This window comes from Hyposmocoma kahamanoa, unplaced genomic scaffold, assembly GCF_003589595.1.
Source record: "Hyposmocoma kahamanoa isolate Upper Pololo Valley unplaced genomic scaffold, ASM358959v1 277, whole genome shotgun sequence".
In the NCBI taxonomy this organism is placed as follows: Eukaryota; Metazoa; Arthropoda; class Insecta; order Lepidoptera; family Cosmopterigidae; genus Hyposmocoma; species Hyposmocoma kahamanoa.
The window spans coordinates 451,728-472,420 of record NW_020653774.1 but is presented as its reverse complement, the minus strand read 5'-3'; the positions used below and the strand labels follow the sequence as shown (position 1 = coordinate 472,420).

General features: G+C 39.1%; 2 protein-coding genes across 2 annotated transcripts in view; one reads left to right on the top strand and one right to left on the bottom strand.

Annotated features, from left to right (window-relative positions):
• Positions 1-227: 227 nt before the first annotated feature.
• LOC113229113 (clusterin-associated protein 1) lies at positions 228-6,839 on the top strand. Its single transcript, XM_026462606.1, has 7 exons — positions 228-417; positions 534-666; positions 735-825; positions 905-1,003; positions 5,053-5,181; positions 5,269-5,382; positions 6,242-6,839. Exons 1-7 carry the CDS (start codon positions 236-238, stop codon positions 6,367-6,369), a joined length of 876 nt encoding a protein of 291 aa, XP_026318391.1. The 5' UTR covers positions 228-235; the 3' UTR covers positions 6,370-6,839.
• A 1,107-nt stretch (positions 6,840-7,946) lies between these two features.
• The window catches only part of LOC113229118, a 71,944-nt gene continuing 59,197 nt past the window's right edge, over positions 7,947-20,693 (bottom strand). Inside the window, exons 5-7 of the mRNA XM_026462615.1 lie at positions 10,632-10,751; positions 10,330-10,505; positions 7,947-10,117 (exon numbers count right to left, since the gene is read on the bottom strand). Of these exons, the coding sequence (XP_026318400.1) occupies positions 9,997-10,117; positions 10,330-10,505; positions 10,632-10,751 (417 nt within the window). The 3' untranslated portion in view covers positions 7,947-9,996. The remainder of the gene's footprint in view (positions 10,118-10,329; positions 10,506-10,631; positions 10,752-20,693) is intronic.

The following is a 20,693-nucleotide window of genomic DNA, read 5'->3' as shown; positions in this document are numbered from 1 at the left end:
TTGTGTTCTCGTTCATTCACCCATTGAAAGTTGAACTTTATTCATCTTTATAGATAGGTACACGGCGAAAGTTAGATCGCTTTCCCCCAGGCCGATCGAACGCGTGACGCGTTCGCCGCGGCCGTTTCGCCCGGAGTAGGCGGGCACACGGGACGTGCACTAACACCGTTTAGAAGATGATAAATGACGAAATGCTCAGGAGGTTCGCGAGCAAGCGCTGTCCCGGCCGCTCGACATGTCGGCCCTGGAGGCGAGCCTGCGCCGCGCGCTGGAGGCGGCGGCGGCGCGCGCGGCCGCGGCGCGCGAGCGCATCGACAGCGTCGCCGCCAGCGAGGCCGCGCTCGACGCCAAGCTCGAGCGCCGCCGGGCGGAGCTGCAGCGCGCGGAGAAGCGCCTGCACACCGTGCAGAAGATCAAGTAAGGCCATGGAGGAACTCGTCTCCGGGCTACAGGGCCCGGTTCACGAGGGCACGGAGTAATATTATAATCTATTTGCTCGCATCAGAACGTGTGATATTACAATCTGTTCCAAGGCCGGCCTACCAAGGAGAGCTGACGGGGTTGGAAAGTGAGATAGAGCAACTGTGGGACCAGTACGTGCTGCGATACCGGTGCGTCGAAGCCCTGAAGCATCAGCTTAGCGTGCTCGAGAGCGCGCAGGCCGAGGTAAATATTCGTTACAGCTCTCCGGGACGCTTTACAGTAAGGAAAATTGATAAAGAATTTTATGACAGGCAGCTGAAGAGCAGCAGGCTGCCATCATGCAACTTATACATAAATATGAAGCAGAAGATGTCCTGGGCAAGCTGAGCGAGTCGGGTACCGGTAACTGACTAATTACATCCCGCCAGACCGACTCATTTTTGGATAGTCGGGATTTCGTTGATGTTGGTTTCATTTTTAGATGAAATGGACTCCAGCGATGATGGAAAGGATTTGAGCGAAGTTAGGCAGCCGCGGCCAGCGACTAGACCCAAGACAAGGCTACGAATTAAGACAGCAGGTGCGTCGTGTAATTTGCTCTTCCTGTGCGATGTTATGATTAGATATAAGTATATTCATATACTAAATAAAACTGCCTCCATGGCCGAACTGTTACCGTACCGGACAGCCACGCAGAGGATCATGCCTGGAAAGTTTCGATTCCCGGGCGGGGAGAAATATTTAATAATTATATAATATTATATAACTTAATAATTGTAATTTAATATATCTCGTGAGTTTGGGTGTAATTTGTGGGTGTTTATGTGCGTGTCCATGGCACCAGCGATACAGGGTTTCCTTAGTGCGGGACTATGTTGTGTGTGTGCGTTATTACATGCAGTATCAAATTGTTTATTAATCCAATGTGACAAATAATTTATGAATGTTGTGTACTCCGTAATGGGATATGTATTAGAAATTTAAATAATTATTTAAGTTTCAGCAATACGGACATACAAAAAACTATTGTATGCGGCCCTATAAATGTGTCACGTGTGCAGAACCGCACATAACATCTGAATGCACCAAACCCTACCGCAGTACTCCGCACTATGTCAACGACCACATCCAGCCAACTGTAAAGGCTACCAAATATATAGAGAAATACTTAAAAGAAAAACTCAAAACAAACCCATTTTAGATCGCTTTAAATCTAATAACACGCCCCTACCTGATACAGGCATTAATAACTCGAAATTACCTGCAAGAAACCAGTACAAGGACTCAGCAACCTGGCAACAAAAGCTACGCTGAGACTGTGAAGACTAACAACGAGACTAATACAGATAAGGAAATACCCTCATTTACAACAAAATGGTCATTGGAATAAATACTTATAAAACAGTCAGAAAAGTTAGACCTTATCCTTCAACAAATGAGTTCCTTGACGCAACTCATGGTAAAACTAATTAACAAACATGTTTAATGGCTTCATTGAGAGTAGCCACCTGGAACTTCAATGGTCTGCCTCCAAATAAAGACGAAATTGAACAGTTAATTAGAGAGCACCGACCGGATGTAGTCTTGGTTTCAGAAACGCATTGTAGAAGTTCATCAAATATCAAAATACGAGAGCACCATACATATTTGACAAACCATTCTGATGGAACTGCCCATGCTGGGACAGCAGTGATAATTAAAAATACAATCAAACACCATTTGCTACAAGTATATAAAACGGACCATATACAAGCCACTACAGTGGCATTTGAAGCTAGGTGCGGACTCTTGAATCTCTCCGCCGCCTATTGCTCACCTAGACACATCATAACAAAGCCTATGTTTACCTATCTGTTCAAGCATCTGGGAAACCGATTCGTGCCTGGAGGAGATTGGAACTCCAAACATACTATCTAGGGTTCACGTTTTATAACAACGCGAGGTAGTGTTAAAGATGAGTATGACAAAAAAACACCTTAATTTCTCTCTCAGCATCGGAACTCACATATTGGCCAACACATCCTAAAAAAATCCAGATTTGTTGGATTTTTCATTGCAGAAGGGATTTCAAAGCTTTATTTTAAACTGGAATTGTGCTCAGATAGTTCTTCTGACCACACGCTGGTACTTTTAACGATAAGTATTAATTGCGGAACACCAGATATACTTTATAATAAGTTCACTGATTGGGAATCCTTTCGGGAATATATAGAAAGTAACATTGAACTTAAGAAATCACTTAAAACCTCAGAAGACACTGACAACGCTACGAAATATATCACGGTGCTTATACAAGGATGTTGGAAAACCACACCCGTTATTGACAACGTCATTAAATCTGAAATCCAACTGCTAATTATAAAACAAAAACTAACTTCTCTAGAAATTTAGACTTCATCCTTTATGGCACCAGAGTAGACTCAATGAGGACAAAATTCGGTTTGATAAAGCTGCCTCGGAACTTAGAGACTACTTACTCCAGTGGGGTGATAGAACTTCGAAACAAAATTGGAGTCTCTAACCGTAACTGCAGCTACAGGGTACTCTCTGTGGAAATTTACAAAAGCATACAATAGACCACAAAAAGCTAAATCCCCTATAAGGAAAAATAACAACAGTTGGGCTAAAACATCACAAGAAAAAGCTGACAAATTTGCTCAGCATTCAGCGGAAGTCTTTACCCCAAACAAATCTCATACCCAATAGTGTGAAAATATAATCGAATCGACGCTAGATCAAGTGCACCAGTTATCACCACCACCACGGCCTGCAACGCTACGAGAAATTTGGAGACTTATTAAAGACTTGAAACAAAATGCACCAGACTTCGATCTAATTACAAGGAAATTCTAAAGGAGTTCTCTAAGAACGCGGTTGTATTCATTACTACCTTATTTAATGGAATACTGAGGACTGTTCATTATCCAGATTTATGGATGATCTCCCAAATTGTCAAATGAAGTAACCTCCTATAGACCAATTAGCCTACTACCGACGTTATCAAAGCTGTTAGAAAAGGCCCTGCTGAGAAGAATATTGCCAATACTTACGGTAAACATCGTCATACCACACCATCAGCTCGGATTCAGATTACAGCATTCAACTGTGGAACAGGTACATAGAGTATGTGACAAGATCCGGTGTGCGCTTGAAAACAAAGAATATTGCTCTACTGCATTCCTGGACGTAAACATGCATTCGACCGTGTTTGGCATGAGGGACTTTTATATAAGATCAAGACAATTCTTCCCATAGCTATTTCCCATTGTTGAAGTCTTATCTAACAACAAGATTATTCCAAGTAAACAACAAACTTGCACGACACAACATCAAACTTGTACGATATAAGGGCAGACGTGCCGCAGGGATCTGTTTTAGGCCCAGTACTATACAAACTATACACTGCAGATCTGCCTATAGTACCAAGGATACTATAACTACTATATACTATAACTACTGCTACTCACGCTATCGATACAGCGATTCTGGCCAGTGATAAAGATCCCACTAAAGCGTCACTAGTCTTACTACATGGACTCAATGAAATAATAAAATGGCTTCAAACGAGGCGAATCAAAGCTAGTACCACAAAATCAGTTCAACTTGAGAATGCAGAATTCCCACAAAGTGACTGTGTGAAATATTTGGGCTTACATCTGATCGGCGACTAACATGGAAATAGAACATAAAGGCAAAACGAGAGGAACTCAACCTGCGATACAAAAATTTATGCTGGCCGGTCGGACGAAACAGTAAGCTGTCAATAGACAATAAACTACTCATCTTCAAAACAACTCTGAAGCCAGTATGGAGCTATGGAATCCAACTATGGGGGAGCGCCTGCTACTCCAATATATCCATGTGACAAAGAATGTAAAACATTATCTTGCGTAGTTTGGTTATTGTGCCCTGATATGTCCCAAACTCTGAGATCCACACACGTCTGGAAATGAACACAGTAAAGTAGGCAATTTATTTATTTAACTTCGGCAATCTTAGGCAATCAAAATTACCATCTTAAGATACCGTAATAGACTTGAAAACCACCCGAATGAATTAGCAAAATAGCTGACAACTGACTGATTGCAAATGATAAACAAAAAAAAAACAGTTTTTAGGAAAATGTTATACGTATTCTGTGGATATACTTACTTACATTATTAAATAAAAAAGAGACGGAGGTCAGTCACAGGAGCACGAAATGCGCAGTATACTGAAGTACATGATCATCATCATCAATCGCAGTCCAAAGCTGGACTCAGACCTTTTCCAATGAGCGCCATTTCGAGCGGTCCTTAGCTTGTGGCATCCACCCGCTGCCGACAGCCCTTCGTGGATCATGACTCCACTTGACCAGAGAGCATTCTGCACTACGTTTCAGGAGCTGTGGTTTTCACTCCAAAATACGTTTCCCCATCGGTTCCCCGTCGGTCCTTCGTCAGATAAGGCCGGCCCACTGCCATTTCAGCTTGCTTATTCTACCAGTAACATCGACGCCCTTGTTTCTCTATTGAATAACCTCATTTCGAATGTTATCCTTCAGAGAAGCTCCGAGCACAGCAGCGAAGTATTGTCACCCAATATCTATTTCTTGGCTATACTCAATTGTTAATAAGCTTGATGTCTAAGGCGGCGCGGCGGCGGAGGCCCGTCGGGCGTTCGGCAGCATGGCGGCGGCGGCGCGGGACTCGGTCGACGACATCCGCGACGAGGACGACTCGCGATCCGACTCCGACTTCTCTGACCAGCAGCTTTACGGTCAGCGCTCATCATGTTTTTGTTTTTGGTTTCACGGCAAAGTTCATTTTTAGGGTGGATTTATATTGGCCGGTATTGCGAGCGCAGGTGGCGCCGGCGGCGACGCAGCGTCTTCGCGCTGGTCGCGCCCGCGCCCGCGCCCCGCCACGCGCACGCTCGCCGCGGCGGACGACGACGACGACTTCGCTGATCTCATCGAAGGTTCGTGCGAAAGGTTCTAAGGATTTGCAACAGATGGAAAGATGTTGTTCTTAACTTAAAAAAAGGACCCTCAAACTTTGTCATTTGCGAGCGTGCAATTCTTTGTCGGCTTAGGTGAGATCGAGGTCAAAATAAATGACTAAAGAAAAACTGTCGTATAATCAAGCAACCGCTAGTGTGAGAGTCCATAGTTGCGAGAATTAAAAAAAATATTGTTAATATTATTATGATAACCTGTGGTCAGAATGCGGTGTTCCAAGTGAGTATGTAACTTTTTCAAATTCTGGATTTCCAGACAACATTTTTTATGAATTACAACCTTGTTTTAACTAATGCAGATATTGATGTTTACTTTGATGAAAAGTTAATTGTTTAATGCATTTTTTACATGGCGCCACTAGAATTACCTACTTTAAAATCCAACTTCAGCTTCCTGAGTAAGTAGTTTTATCTTACGATGCAGTAAAATTATTCCGGAAATGTGGAATTCGAAAAAGTAATTAATTAATATTTGGTGGACGTAACCACTCTATGTAGAAGCAGCAGAGCTCCTTGTGAAAGAGTTCGTCAAGACAAGTATTGCCACTTTACCTACTTCTGCCGCCAAGCAGCAATGTGAACAGTACTACGTTCCGGTCTCGAAGGGTAAGGGTGCTATGACTGGCACATGAGACTTTTCAACTTGTGTCTCAGGGCGACTGGCGCAGTGGCAGTGCCCCTCAGGTCTTTGCGATTTAAAGCTCTGAGTGGCACAGCAGCTGTCATGGCCAGGCGAGTGGCTTACTATCCGGCACACGACTGTCGTGATATTGTAAACCAATGCAGAGAGTTGTTGACGGCCGCCTCGTTCGGCGCGCAGGTGCTTCGGGCGGGGCCGGCGACTCGCTGGGCAGCTCGTCGGAGAGCGAGCTGCGGCTGGCGAGCGCGAGGCCCAGCGCCGCGCCGGGCCGCGCCTCCGCCTCCGCCCTCAGCGACAACGAGTTCTAGGCTCTATCGTGCAAGCTGAACAATAAACAAATGTTACACAACATCGCGTACTTTGCTCTGATCCCCGAGTAAGGGAAATCGGAAACAACAACGGTACCACAAACACCCTGCGCCTTCGCCTTCTTCAATTTATTATATATAGTCAGAAGAAAAGTTAACAAGAGGAAAGGAAAGGGAACAGGCTGTGTCAAAAATAAACAATATAAAAACAGGTACAACAGTATAAAACATTCTCTAATTACGCATTAACAAACAGTTCTGACACTTACCCCAAAAGGGCCTGAAGACATACATACATCCAACGCTTAGATTAGATAGAAACAGATTACGTGAGGTTGAGTTCACATGATGGATCCATACACATGTTCTCATTCTTCGGGAATTTGGTGAGAGTGACGATGAAAAGAAGAAAAGTGAGAATGACGAGGCAAAAGAATTAAGGAATGATTCAAAATTTCAAAGTCGGTGGCCAAGAACCAGAGAAAAGGGTGATAAAAACGTAGGATGACGATGAAAAAGGTCGCATCGTCACAACCCAGACCCAAAACAAAAAAAAATAAGTTTCTACACTGACCCAGCCGGGGATCGAACCCGGGACCTCAGAGATGGCGACACCATGAAAACCGGCGTGCAAGCCAGTCGACCACGGAGGCCGCCAACTGAGGGCACCTCGTTTGTTTCACAATCACCTTATTGTATACATGGTAAATGAATAAAACAACATTAATATTTATAAAAACCCTCGTTTATTTTACTAGCCACTCCTTTCAAACGGCGTTCGCCAACACAAAAATGCTTTCAAAACAAATTAAATACGTAATAATTATATTATATCCGTCTACAAACAAATTGAGTTCAACTGCCCGATTTGCTTAAATAATATATTAATATCGTATTTACAAAACTTACTTACTTATTACGTAATTATTATGTCTTAATCTACTTCCAATCCCAAACTCAATTAAGAGTACAATTTTAATATTATAGGGAACCCAGCATTACTTGAGTTTGACCCGACAATTGATATAATGTTGTATTAGAGTATTCATTACTCTTTCCCAATAAAATATCAGCCTTATTTCAATGTTCATTAAAATCAAATTCGTAGTGAAGTTGAAAATTGTTAATTAGCTAATGAACAAAATAATAAAAGTTTAAAAAATTAGAGCAGTTTTTAAAACAAAGTAATTCACGCGTTTTAGTAAATTTTATTATACAACTAAAAATTTAAATGTTGTTTGATGACATCCGTTCCGTTCCATTAATAACATCCGCCGTCTACTTACGGGTATCTAAATATAGCAATAAAAAGCTAACAGTACTGAAAGTTCTATGTACTTACCGTACAATAATAGTAAAACTACAGTGGTAACAAGTAATAAAAATATGTAGTTAATATAAACTTAAAGTTTACTATGGACAATTGCCACCAATTGGAGTAGGTAATACGATGAATGAAATTACATGAGTTTAAAAGAAGTTGTTAATGTACAGTTAGTTTGATCTACATTACGTTTGCTATAGAATATAGGAGCGTGTCTCTCAGGGACCTGCAGTGAGACATTAGTCAGGTTAAAGGCCATGTTCCCGGGAAATTATAGTCAGCGAATCGGTCAGTCACTGACTCTCAAGATAAATTCGTTTACTGTTGCAGTCGTTCCTATTCATTTTAATATCTTAATTATTGTTGTAATATTTATGTATGTGTATAATTTTTAACTAAGAATTCCTTGACAAAGGAATAGGACATGTGGAAAAGCAAAAGCGCACTCCTTTATTCAATCTAAATAATAAGAAATGGAGATATTTTTAAGAAATCCCTAGTATTAAAACTTAACAATAAAATAAACGAATTGAGCAAAAGATGAAGAGACGAGGCATAATGCGCCGGATGCGCCAATTTGGCACCGCTTAGGTACATCGGACTTCGCTTGAAATGTACAACGTTAGGTACTAGTTACAGCTAATATTAAATACAAATATAATTCAATCGAATATTATGTAAATCTAACTCAAATAAATGGAAGTTTGGTGGTGTCCTTCGCAACCCCGGTTCTATGGGGACATACTGGGCATCTACCTTGGGCGGCATTCTCAAAAGGCGGCAAAATCACAATGTTTGAAATTATGTTTGAAAAAAAAAACTTGTTAAATGCGCCTAAGGTCCAGCGCACGTTATTCTGTTGAGGTTGATTTATGAACGTGTCCTTTTTGAACACTTGATTGTTTGTTAGCTAAGTTTCCTATATTTAATTTTGTGTCACACAAAAGTTATTATCTAATAAACAAAAAAGAGTTCAAAATTGCCACAAAAAATGCCACCTATAATGTATTTGTTCTTTTTTTAACAATTTATCTCAGAGAGAGAGGGACTATCAAGTTGCTGCCCCGCTCGGAAAAACCGTAGATCCGGGGTTGGTCCCTCGGCAACAACTCAGAGGTACAAGTTATATCGTTGATAAAATATACTATTCAAAACTATCTGTAGGAATCCTTACTTCGTCGGGTAAATTTTGGAATGAATTTCTTTCGGTTTAAATTATTATTACAGCATAAGTTGTACCGCAAAGTAATATGTGGAGGTGTGACTGGGGATTCTTAGATAACTTATGGAAGAGACTAAAGTCTAATAGTTAGTCTAAACTAGTTCTAGATCTAGACGATAAATAAGTTTCAAAAATAGCGTATAACACAGATATTTGACGATTTACACAAGTTTACAATTGCGATAACGATGCGGTGCACACGTGCATTTCTACCGTGAAATCGCACCGACACGCGACACACTGGTCCCTTTCGTAATTAACATTATTTTGGTGAGTTTATCATCGTGTTGTCCACCTCTACGAAACTTGATCAATTGCAATTTTCCCAAATTAGTGGATGATCAATTTCAAAACTTTTACGTTTTGGTTTTTTGACACATAGATTTTTATGTAAATTCACACAACAAAAGAATTCAAAAATGTTGTTGCCCAATTTTCACGGTAGAAGCCATTTCAGTGTTAGTGTAAATTTACAATAAACTAGTCATAATTAAGTTAGTGTATTTCATGATGTGCAATGTGCGTATAATGTTAAAATATTATTTACAAAATTAATTAAAAACTATAATATACTTAGTTAGTTTGGTGTGATATGTTCAAATTAAGCTTAAAATTTAGAGATTGTTTTCTAAAATTAGTCGTAATGTGTATAATAGTTTCATTTAGTGTTTTAAATGTAGTATTTTGTTGCGCTAAAATCTTTCATTCGATTTCGTAATCGTAATTAAGATTTTACGTACACACGGGTGTACCTACATACAACTTTCATTCATACATACACTCGTGTATAATACGTTTATCTATAAAGAAATCTATAATTAATTATAAATATTTGCTATAAAGTTTGCGTGAAATTTAGTTATTTACATTACAATGTATCCATTTCACACTTCGATCTGATTGGTTGGAATGATTTGCATAATACTGAAAAGCACCAAAACTGCAGATGTCATTTCAAAATTATATGAAGTCAGCAAATTGCACGATACGGATAGGGCTTAGGTAGTAGTGATTTTTTTCTTCACAAATCACGCTAATGCTACCCGATGTTGATGCTCATCGGTAGAAGGATGGTTCTGGCTCAGGAAGTGTGCGAGGTGTCGGAGGTGTGGCTGGTGGCGGTGCTGGGCAGCGAGTCGTGCGCGTGCGCGTGCGCGTGCCGGCTCTCGTCGCACACCGCGATGAACTGCTCCGCGTACGCTCTGCGCACATTATCAAATTAGTTTCTATGTATTTCGGAGTCGCTAAATATTGTGTGACGAGGGAGTAGCGACATTCAAACGCGAGCAGAAGCTTAAACGAACACCAAAGGGAGACCAGCTCTATGTTGCGCTGTAGATTCAGTCTTAAGAGCAGATAGAGATTTGTTTATATGATAAAGAAACGTAGGAAAACTGACATTTTCAGTAACTACCTGTCTAATCCCGTGTAAGTGCTCTTAAGTTCGGCCTCGGCGAGGCGTTCGCGCTCGGCCCTGCGCTTGCGATGGATCCGTTCCAGCGAGCGCGTCAGGTGGTCGTCGCGCTGTCGTTCGCGGCCCTCGCGCCGGCGCCGCTGCTGCGTGCGAGGAGACACGCGCCTGCGCAGCCGCTGCGGACGCAACGATTAGTAAATGTTAGAAAATTATTTCATTGTAAAAATCTATAAAACTGCTAATGAGACAACATCTATGTGGACAAAGAAATATTCTTTTCTTTTCAAACTGTTAATACTTACCCCATCAGGCATGTGGTAGTAGACTGGGGCGTGTGGCGGCGGGTAGGGCGCGGGTGGCAGTGGCAGCGTGGCGTACCGCGGGGGCCCCATCATCACGCAAGCGGGCGGCACCCGGCCAAGCTAAAACAAAAAAACATTGTTACGGTTAATATATTTGGCTGGTGGTTTTATTGAATTTAACTATAAATACTTAAGAAATGAATCTATTTTCCCGGATTTAAATCGCGTATATTTGTTTTTTTCAAACAAACCGACGTTTCGGGCCCCTTACAGGTCCCATGGTCACGGTTGACTGAATCCTGTCCTATCCTATCCTATATGTAACAATCGCGGAAACCTAAGAACTCGATATATAAATAGTTAAGTTTAAGTTTAACTTGTAAAGTTTTCACGATTGCTACACACTGGAAATGGAACTATTATTTTACGCATTTAAAATCATGGTCATGGGCGCGTCAGCCAATCCTTTGTATCTCAGTGAGGGTTAGAGTTTTGAATATGACCCGGAACTCTCCACACGACGTGTTTATTGAAATGTTTCTAGGTTTAGTGGTGAGTGACACTTTCAGACAGGACAAGAGAGAAGCCAAGTCACGTCTCGGCTGATGTCACGAGCTGAGAAACAATGGAATGTGTGCCAGGCGGATCGGTCATCAGACCGCACCGTGCACTGTACTGCCCGACCAGCAGTGTGTTTTAGAATAATGGCGTGTCGTAGGTGTTAGGTGTGATGATAGCTGCCATTGTTAAGTCGGTGGTAACTGACGAAATCATAGCTTATAGTTAATACTTCAATTCTGTAAACGTATTATAATTTGTAAAATGGTATTCATTGTTATTTATAGCAGTGGTAGTGATAGTGATTTTTCATAATGGTCACTACGACAGCACTTGACGAATTTTTGGGTTGATTGACCAAGTAACGATCAAGGATCCAAGGCGTGCTCGTTTGTGTTTTCGGAAGTTGTGAGATATTATTTCTTAACGAACGAATATGAACGGATGTGTAGCCATTGAAAAGTGACGTGTGCGATATAGAGAAAGTCATTTGCGATTACTTTTCATCGTTAAACTGTTACGGTATTTCAAAATAAAATTTTGATGCTCCTCATAGAGTTTAGGTTTATTTAGGTTTATAACCATTACTGTTATAGGACCTGTAAATACCTAGGCATTGTTATAGCACAACTATAGGACAACTCTAGTAGACCACTACCTTCTCATTATTGTTTCTTTTTGATCAGGTTGCTATTCATCTTGCCGAATCATCATTATTTTCCACCCACGTCCTTGCAGCACTCGACTCTCGAATTCGTCTCTCACTGAGCTTTGATAGTGCAGTCAGCCAGTCATGCCGCGCTTGTATTTATTATCCTTTTATACCTCTACAGTTCTTTGCATTTTTGCAAAAAATCCTCGTCACAAAGATTTTTGACCTTACAATTCCACCGTTTATAATTTGACGTAAGTAGTTATAGGTGCGCTGTTGCACCGTGTGTAATATATAGGTACTATGTTATTGACCGGAGTTGCCGCTATTTGGAATAAAACTTTCTAAATCCTGTCCCGGATCTTACACACCAAAATAAACATTATCTAAGGAACCACTTTCCTTATCTGTTTAGTTCACTTGAAGACCATTTTATTTACTTTGAATAAAAATTAAAGACAAAATGTCGCACTTCTAAGACATATTTTTCTCATATATTACATTAAATGACAAATTAGCAGGCTTAGCATGAACCCGAAGATCATGCGAAGACAAAAGTTATCTCTTCTTCGAAATGTCAATTTTCTCTCGAAGATAAAAGTTATCTCTTCTTGGAACTGTCATCGAAGAAGAGATAACTTTTGTCTTCGGGCTCATGCTAAGCCTGTAGTGGTATTGTATAACTTTCATGGATCGTAATCGCGATATAAAAGATAATAAAAAACACAATAACAGAACAATCGCACAACAGTGTCATAAAAATCATTTACATTACTCGTAAGCAGAATAATCTTCAGTTCTGTAAGAAAGGTTATATATAGGATTATACCTGAAATATTTTGTAAATCGCTACTACAGGCTAAGCAGTCTCCATTACTCGTATCTTGCTATTGTGCTGGTCGGAGTACTAATTGGTCACGCATTTGCAGAATAAAACTTTTGTGAACGTTTTACAATAAAGGCGTACTAACTTCAATAGTATATTACGTACATTGTCCGCTGAAGTTCGTCTTAATGTGTTATTTATAAAAAATTGAGTATGGCTAATATGTAAGTAGAGTACAGTACTATAGCATGGGAACCTAGCTTGGGCTTTGCGTAGAGGTACTTTTAAACATAAAGCTGGGATATTTCCGTGAATGAATATTTATTATTTATTTATTTAAACACTTTATTGTACCACAAGTACAAATTTTCAGAAACAATTTAAACAATTTATTTCATCTTTACTGATCGAAGCCTCGTCCAGAACAACCTTAGACTATGGAAACTAAAGGACATGTTACGTTGACATATATAAATCAGACGTTATATGTATATGATGCATTTCGACGTCGAAAACATAAACATATTATTGTCTTTGTTTAACTATTACGTGCCGTCTTAAGCCAAAAGAGATAGCATTACATTGGTCTGTGTCAAACACGGGAATGGAAAATTCGTAACGTCATTTTAAATGCCAACCGTGGCCATTTCGAGTACATGAGGTACATGACACCGTTGTCAAAGGGAAGTACATGAAATGTCAAAACAAATGTTTTTCCAAATGTATTATTGAATTATTCACATGTATTATAATTAAATTGGACAAAAATATTGACAGTGAGAATAATTAGGTATTAATAAAAATGCGACGCTGCAGCATTAAAGGATGCGGCTTTAGAAAAACTGCAAATCAATCGAATGTTACATTGCACAGGCATGTGTTATTTTTGTGTCTATAAATCACACAATAGCCCGAATATTTTATGTAATTAGACTTATTTAAGTAGTTTATTTATAAATCTTGCCAAATTTTGCTTTTGTTACTTTAGATTGCCTGTTTGTTTGTATATTTTGATGATTGTTGTTAACGATTATTTTGAGATAGTGTTGATCTTGTAAGCATACATATTATCGATATTCTGTTATTAAAACAATTCACTATGAGGTTTTTATTGTTTTATTATTATGTTTTCAAGTTTTCCTACAAATGAAAAAAGGAAGAAAGAACGGTTGGAAATCATAGGACTGCCGAATATAAACGTTGGATCAAAGACCATCTTCATTTGTTCGCTTCATTTTTAAGAGTCAAATTTTAACAGAACTTTAAATGTAACTAGATTACATGACAATGCTATTCCATCATTAGGTTCATACTTGAATATTTTTTCATTTGTATAAAAATTGTACGCGGACGAAGTCGTGGGGAAAAGCTAGTACATGATAATTGTTGATTTCCGATAATTGATTTTTACAACTACTTCCATTATTTCTGTGTTAAAATTGCTTGATAGATTTATTTGCTTAAGAAAGCCCGGGAATTAACGGGAATACTAGAATCCGCAGAAACCTGAATAGACTTGTACTTGACGGTTAGTTAAAAGACGTTATGTAAATATGTACTAAAATGTAGGTTAAAGGCGTACCTCTTAAAGTAATTTTTATATTTTATTTAGTAAGTACAATTAATGTTAAATACAAGTAAAGTAGGTATAATTAAGCAAGAATGCGCATGTCGCCAACAAACTGCACAGCAGTTTGGTGACTTTTACTAAATAAGTTACCAGTTGTAATGTTGAAAAGAATTTTTTTTTGAAGTTTAAAAATGTGTGTTGACATTTATAATAATATACCACTCGAGATTAAATTATCAGACCTGTGTTTGTTTAGGCATACTTTGGTTACAGTAAACTAAAGAAACAAAAATTCAAGCCATACATTTGCATGTCGATAATGACTTATCGATAGATTATGGTACAACACTAAAGAAATCCGCCATTTGTAACTTTCAAATTTTGGTAATATGCACGTTGATTCTGTACTTAGGGCAGCTCCTTTCTTTTATTTTTTTCCATCCTCTAAGAGAACAACCGAGATGTTCTTTTTTTACATCTTATTTTTTTATACAGTATTCGAAACACAAACCTATGTTCATTCAGCCAGTAATTCTACTCATAGAGTAGAGCCTAGACTACAGTACTGATTTCTCGATACATTTTTTTCTCGAGTTTCGGGAATTCTCGAACCCGGTTTACCGAGTTGTTCGAGAAAGTATTAAAAACCTTAAAAAAACAACCTAATCAACTATAAATATACAATTTACATGAACTTTTCTAAGTGGTTTTAGCCTGGATGTTCTGGGTAGTGCTCCAGTGGCTCTAGGTTCCTGGTTCGAATCCCGGTAGAACTAATTTGGGAAACTAACTTTTCTAAATTGATACTGTCTGGGTATTCAGTTGCAATACCTTTGGTGGCTGTCCCTTAGCCGCTGTCTGCCTTTCAAAGAAATACAGCTTAGGTATTGTTGAAAACTGAAGTAACACTGTATTGTCCGTGGCGACACAACTTGCCGACTACAGTTACATTTCTCGAGTCGAGAAATGACGAGCAGGAACCCTAAGTAGCTGGTGGTGGGAGTCCGTTGGTGGGTAGGATATACCTATATCCTGAGTGTTTTATTAATATAAAATAATAATGTCACATCGGAAACCAAGTCAACAACTGTTATATTTGAAGGACAACTAGACAGATGTCTTCTTCAAGATAAATGTTCATAGCTCGCGACTGAGTCGTGCCTCCGCCGGTGATGCTAATCGAATAGTCTACGTACGTAGTAATACTACAGACGTATCTTACTGTGACAGTGATGGCAGTCAGCCTGGTTGCTTCAATTTGCAATTCAATGGCTATATCTACTTCGGCGTGCGTGGTGGGCCTCAGCTCGGTCTATGATGAATGTCTCTCGAACTGACAATTCCGCAAGTGCCTACCTAAGTATGAGTCGTCTAACCCTGGCAGCAGTCATCAATTCTAATGTCTAGATAACTCATATTCTACCTATTTAGTAAGGTATAGAGCGAATGCGCTGTGCAAAGCACGATATTTGTACCTTTGGCTAGAGCATGGTAAAGTATACAATAGGGAAAGGACCATACCGATCGAAGATTATAATGTATTACAAGTTATATTGTTTTACTTTGAACGCAGAAAAAATCCGCCGTCAAAGCGTTGTCAGCAAGCCTGTTCCATATGTGTAGGATTGTTATTAATTTTGTATTACTGTGTGTTGTTTGGTCACTGAACGCGTATCGTTTCGTTCTTTAATATACAAATTACGACGGATCTTTCTAGAAACATTTATATCTCGACTGTGCAACGAAAGCGGTCACTGAGCATTGAGTAGTAAACCTCCTTGATACACTTGCGGCTGTGCGTGAGCATTTGCATTAATTGCACTCGACAGCGTCACACGATCACTTATTAAGAGGTAGTATGGAGAAATTTAGCCATTGCCCATTGGGATTCAAATGATTTTAAACTAACTCTAGATTTTGTATTTTATTTTTAGTAACTGTAGAGCTCCTTGCGAAAGAGTCCGTCCAGGGAAATACTGCCACCTTACCTCCCTATTTCTGCCGGCAAGCAGTAATGCTGCCGCGAATAGTACTGCGTTCCGGTTTCGAAGGGTAAGGGTGCTGGTGAAATTACAGGCGCATGGGATTTGTCAACTTATGTTTCAGGATGACAAGTGCAATGGCAGTTTCAGATCTTTGTGATTCAAAGCTCTGAGCGGCATTGCAACTGTTATGGACAGGCGTGTCGCTTACCACCAGACGTGTGACTTGTTCGTCCCTTCACCTGGTATCGCATCCTTCTTATTCTTCATTCCGAAGAAATAATCAAGACACAAGCACGTTGCACGTTATATAATTGTTATTAAACTATTTGTTGCTAAAACTACTTGTTATTAAACTTATGAAATAAGAATCTCAATGTATGGTCTCTATTTATCTATCGTTTACTTTTTTAAATAATAATAATTGGTAAATTGGCAAAGGTGCGCTTTCATGTAATAAAACTCCGAAGAATTTTCTTCGACAGATGTAAGGTTAAGCTTGAATGGATTCTAAACAGATCGAATGCGAAGCGGTCAGCCTTGGTGGTAAGCGGTTGGCGGTTGGGGCAAGGTGCTCCGCTTCCCTCCGAGTCACTCGACGGGTTTCTGAATCGCGATCTAATATCTCGGTTAATCTAACATACCTTTACAATTTGTTTCAAATAGATCGCATTCATTGGAATCGCGGTTTTTTCCAGATTCAAAGAGGACACTCCACTTCTTTTTATATTTTTTAATGCTACAAGCAAATTAAAATTAACGAAAAAGTTCCGACAGGAGTACAAGTATCTATTATTAACGGATTTCAATAAAAGGACGAGGTTCTCCATTCGACCGTATGTTTTTTTTGTAAGTATTTTACGCGATAACTCGCGATAATTCGTGATTTGTGAACCGATTTTGATGATTCTTTTTTTGGAAAGAGGGTTCCTCAGTAGTGATCCCATTTAAATTTGAAAAAATATTCCACCTCCAAGGGTGGCAAACAAGGGGATGAGTGACTATTGAGGTCGGTTTTTTAATACTCTGTACTGAGATTATGTGTAATTACATTTTTAGAGGTCATGTTTTGTATCTTATACTCCCAAATCATAACCTCCTTCACATGTTGCGTTTAGCAGGTAGATATGACGCAAGTCATATCGTGGTCTGGTCGGAGATGGTCGTCATGTCGTCACGCTTCGACGGCACCGGCCGGTCACGATCACGACACGACTCGACCGTTCGCATCGCCATTATCGTTAGCCCAATTACGATAAAACAAAGGGATGATTTCAACATCGAATAGATTACTGCATTACTTTATCAAAATCATATTTTTATAGTCATATTTGCCTGCACAGACAAGAATTTAGAGACTTATGTTTTTTAATCCTTTTTTTATTTTGGGCTAAGCACACAACACTTGAAATTGATGCCTGTAATAGACTTTACTGTCCAATTATTTACATTGTTACGCGCTAAGTGCTAATGTATTGTTGTCCTCAGCTACAAGTATTCTTAAAGGTTAAAGCTTGAAAGCTTTAATGTCTAAAAACGATAGCAGGAGATCAAGGAATAGGCAGCAGGCGGAGGGAGCCTTTTATTTTTGCGAAAATTATATAATTTGGACAATAAACGTTGGAACCCTCGCACCGCACAGAAAGCAAAGAATATCAAAAACATACGTCAAAAATACTTGAAAAGTAAAACGAACTCGAAACATGAAAGTACACACAAAAAAGGCGGGTCGCGAATGTCCGCTATTGAAGTTGACGATTTCGACAGTTCGGGAGTTGAACTTACCTACTCGCCACAATAATTTGTAAACACATAATCACAGAAGATTTGCAAAATAATACATAAATACGTTGTTTGTAGAATCTCAATCAACTCGAACCACGACTTATTCGCATATTTTAGAACTTCGTATTACAACCGTGTTTACAAACAAAAAATGGTTATCGCACGCACGACGCGTAAGTTGTTTCACAGCCATTATTTGGTCACACCAACTACATAGTCACCAACTAGCAAATTTCCTGTACTACCTGACACAATATTTAAAAAGAAAAAGATTTTATTCTTCAACACAAAACACATAACATTTAAAATAATTGCTTAAAATAGTGTCGAAGAATATGTAAACAGCTTTAGCAATTTGCTTGTTTTCAGGCCTCACGTACGTATTCGCCGCTGCGCACTGGAGACACCGCAGTATGTAGAGTTGTGTATTTTTTTAATTAAATATATAACTAAGCTTACATACAAGAAACATCCCAAACTTAAAACTTTTACACTTTAAATGACATATACGCACCAATCATACGGCTAATGGCATTTTACTGCGGACATGGATGAAAACAGTTAGTGTATTTCATGTTGATAAGTTTTAACTACACCAGACTTTTCAATCACTTGTAGAATACCCATTTGTGAATTTTGATCTATATCTAATAGGCACAGTCTGTGAGCAATGTTTGTTAAGTAGAAATCACAACAGCGATAAATCGAGATGAGTTCGAGTGAACCGCTGTTAAATACTGTTTATTTCAGTCGAAATTAATTAATGCGGGCAAGTCATTGTTGGGCTCGAGAGATGCGTCGCGTTTGTGCTGCCATCAGTTCACTGAATCAGTTATAAGTACTTTTTTGGCATCTCATAGACCTAGTGTCTACCATAACAATGTGTGTGACATATTATGTTATTTTTATTAAGTAAATTCAAACTGAATATACGTACCTATATTAAATTATGAAAATACTGAGACTTTATTTTATAAGACTTTGATCGGTTTTTTATATTCCTTCTAGTTTTTCTATGTCTCTCGTTTGTGCAATAAAGACAATTTGTATTGTAATGATTTCTTTTGCCTTCATGTTTAGCAATATTGAGTATTAGCAAATACATAGCGCCGGCTTTTCCCCTCCCTACAGTGAAATGGCCTGCCCCTGTGACCTGGACTCGCGGGTCTCCCAGCACTCGAATCATGTGAAAACACTTTACTCACATCTTCCATTTTTGGCAGTTCCCAGGCGAACAATCACGCACATTGTGTTATCACATTCAAGAGGTGCTTTTATTGCCTACTACGCTTTTACTCTCCATTAAGTTTTTCTCATAAAAATTATGAAAAGATGTATTAAATTTGCAAATTCGTATTTAAGCAATTTGATAATTTATTTTCGGAACTATATAAGGGTTCAGCAGCGCCCAAAATATATTCAATACAAGTGTCGAAACCGCATTTTCTTTTTACATCTTAAACCATACATACATGTGCGCATACTTTTCAGTTTCATACTTGTCCTCATTTAATGCATATTCTACCATTCCCATGTGAAGTGGACAGGTGCTGTTGACCGTTGCGCCGACGCAGTTTCACATGCATCATGTGCAGACTGCGAAAGATGGATTGCAAATCTCTTCCCGGTTCGCGTTATTTCATGTGATTTGCCTCGCGGATACTTGAAGAAAGCGAACGACCAGGCGGAGTGAGAAATGTGGAAAACGTGGACGTGGGTAATTAGTTTACCATACGTCACGCTCGACGAGTCGGCACGACTTTATCGAAATATGTATAAACACATCGCCGCTTCCGTCCCCACAGTAACTGAATCGTACCTTACTACCTCTTTCAATAATACCTATTGCCTGCTGTGTCTTGTCCGATACTCTCCTTCCGCGATGTGGCTATCCCGTTAGATATTGGTTCGCAAGTCCATACCTATAGAATATCGCTTTACGCTAATGACAGGTTGGCCAACGCGCGCTTGAGCACTTTCTATGAATTATGGTCGTTTGTTCGATCAGCCGCTTGCTCGGGCTATTCCTTATACGCTAATTCCATGGTTGGAGAGTAATTGCACAGTGTATGTTATTCATTGTATGTAGAGTTCTTGATCAATTATAATGCTGAGGATTGGATCTTGGTATCGTATGTGATAAAGACCACTTCTGTTGATGCAATAATTAATGATTATTATGATTTGAATTTTTTTTTAAATATACTTATATTTTATTCAAAAGAAATATATAGGTGTAGGCGGTGGATAACAAATGTGTGTAGTAATGGGAAAAAATAGTGAAGTATTAATTTGTGTTATTTACAGTACTATTCCTATTTTACGTAGGTAATACTTATAATTTCATAACAATCCAATACTTACGTGTGTGTTTCACGAAAAATAAAAATGCTACAGAATCTACTACAACATTAGGTACACAAAGAAAATGAGAAAAGGTCACATTCCGCGAAGCACTTTGCTTTGTAAAATGACAATGTTAATTCTTGTCGGCGACGCGCGACGGTCGAATTATAATGTTATTCATTCTTATTGTTATTACTCGTACTCGTTTTAAGAAGCTGTTTACTATCGTTATTCGTAACAATTAACTATATTGTTATATAAAACAGTTTCTAGTGTTTATGAATTTCATTCAATTTTGAAAAACATACTTTAAAAAACGGTGCTTAACATTCTACTGACTTTC

Excerpts from the sequence above, each read along its gene's own strand:
- LOC113229113 (XM_026462606.1), top strand. The coding sequence starts at position 236 with ATGTCGGCCCTGGAGGCGAGCCTGCGCCGCGCGCTGGAGGCGGCGGCG. Across the intron at positions 826-904 it reads GCTGAGCGAGTCGGGTACCG|ATGAAATGGACTCCAGCGAT; the intron begins GTAACTGACTAA and ends TTTCATTTTTAG. Across the intron at positions 5,383-6,241 it reads CTTCGCTGATCTCATCGAAG|GTGCTTCGGGCGGGGCCGGC; the intron begins GTTCGTGCGAAA and ends TTCGGCGCGCAG.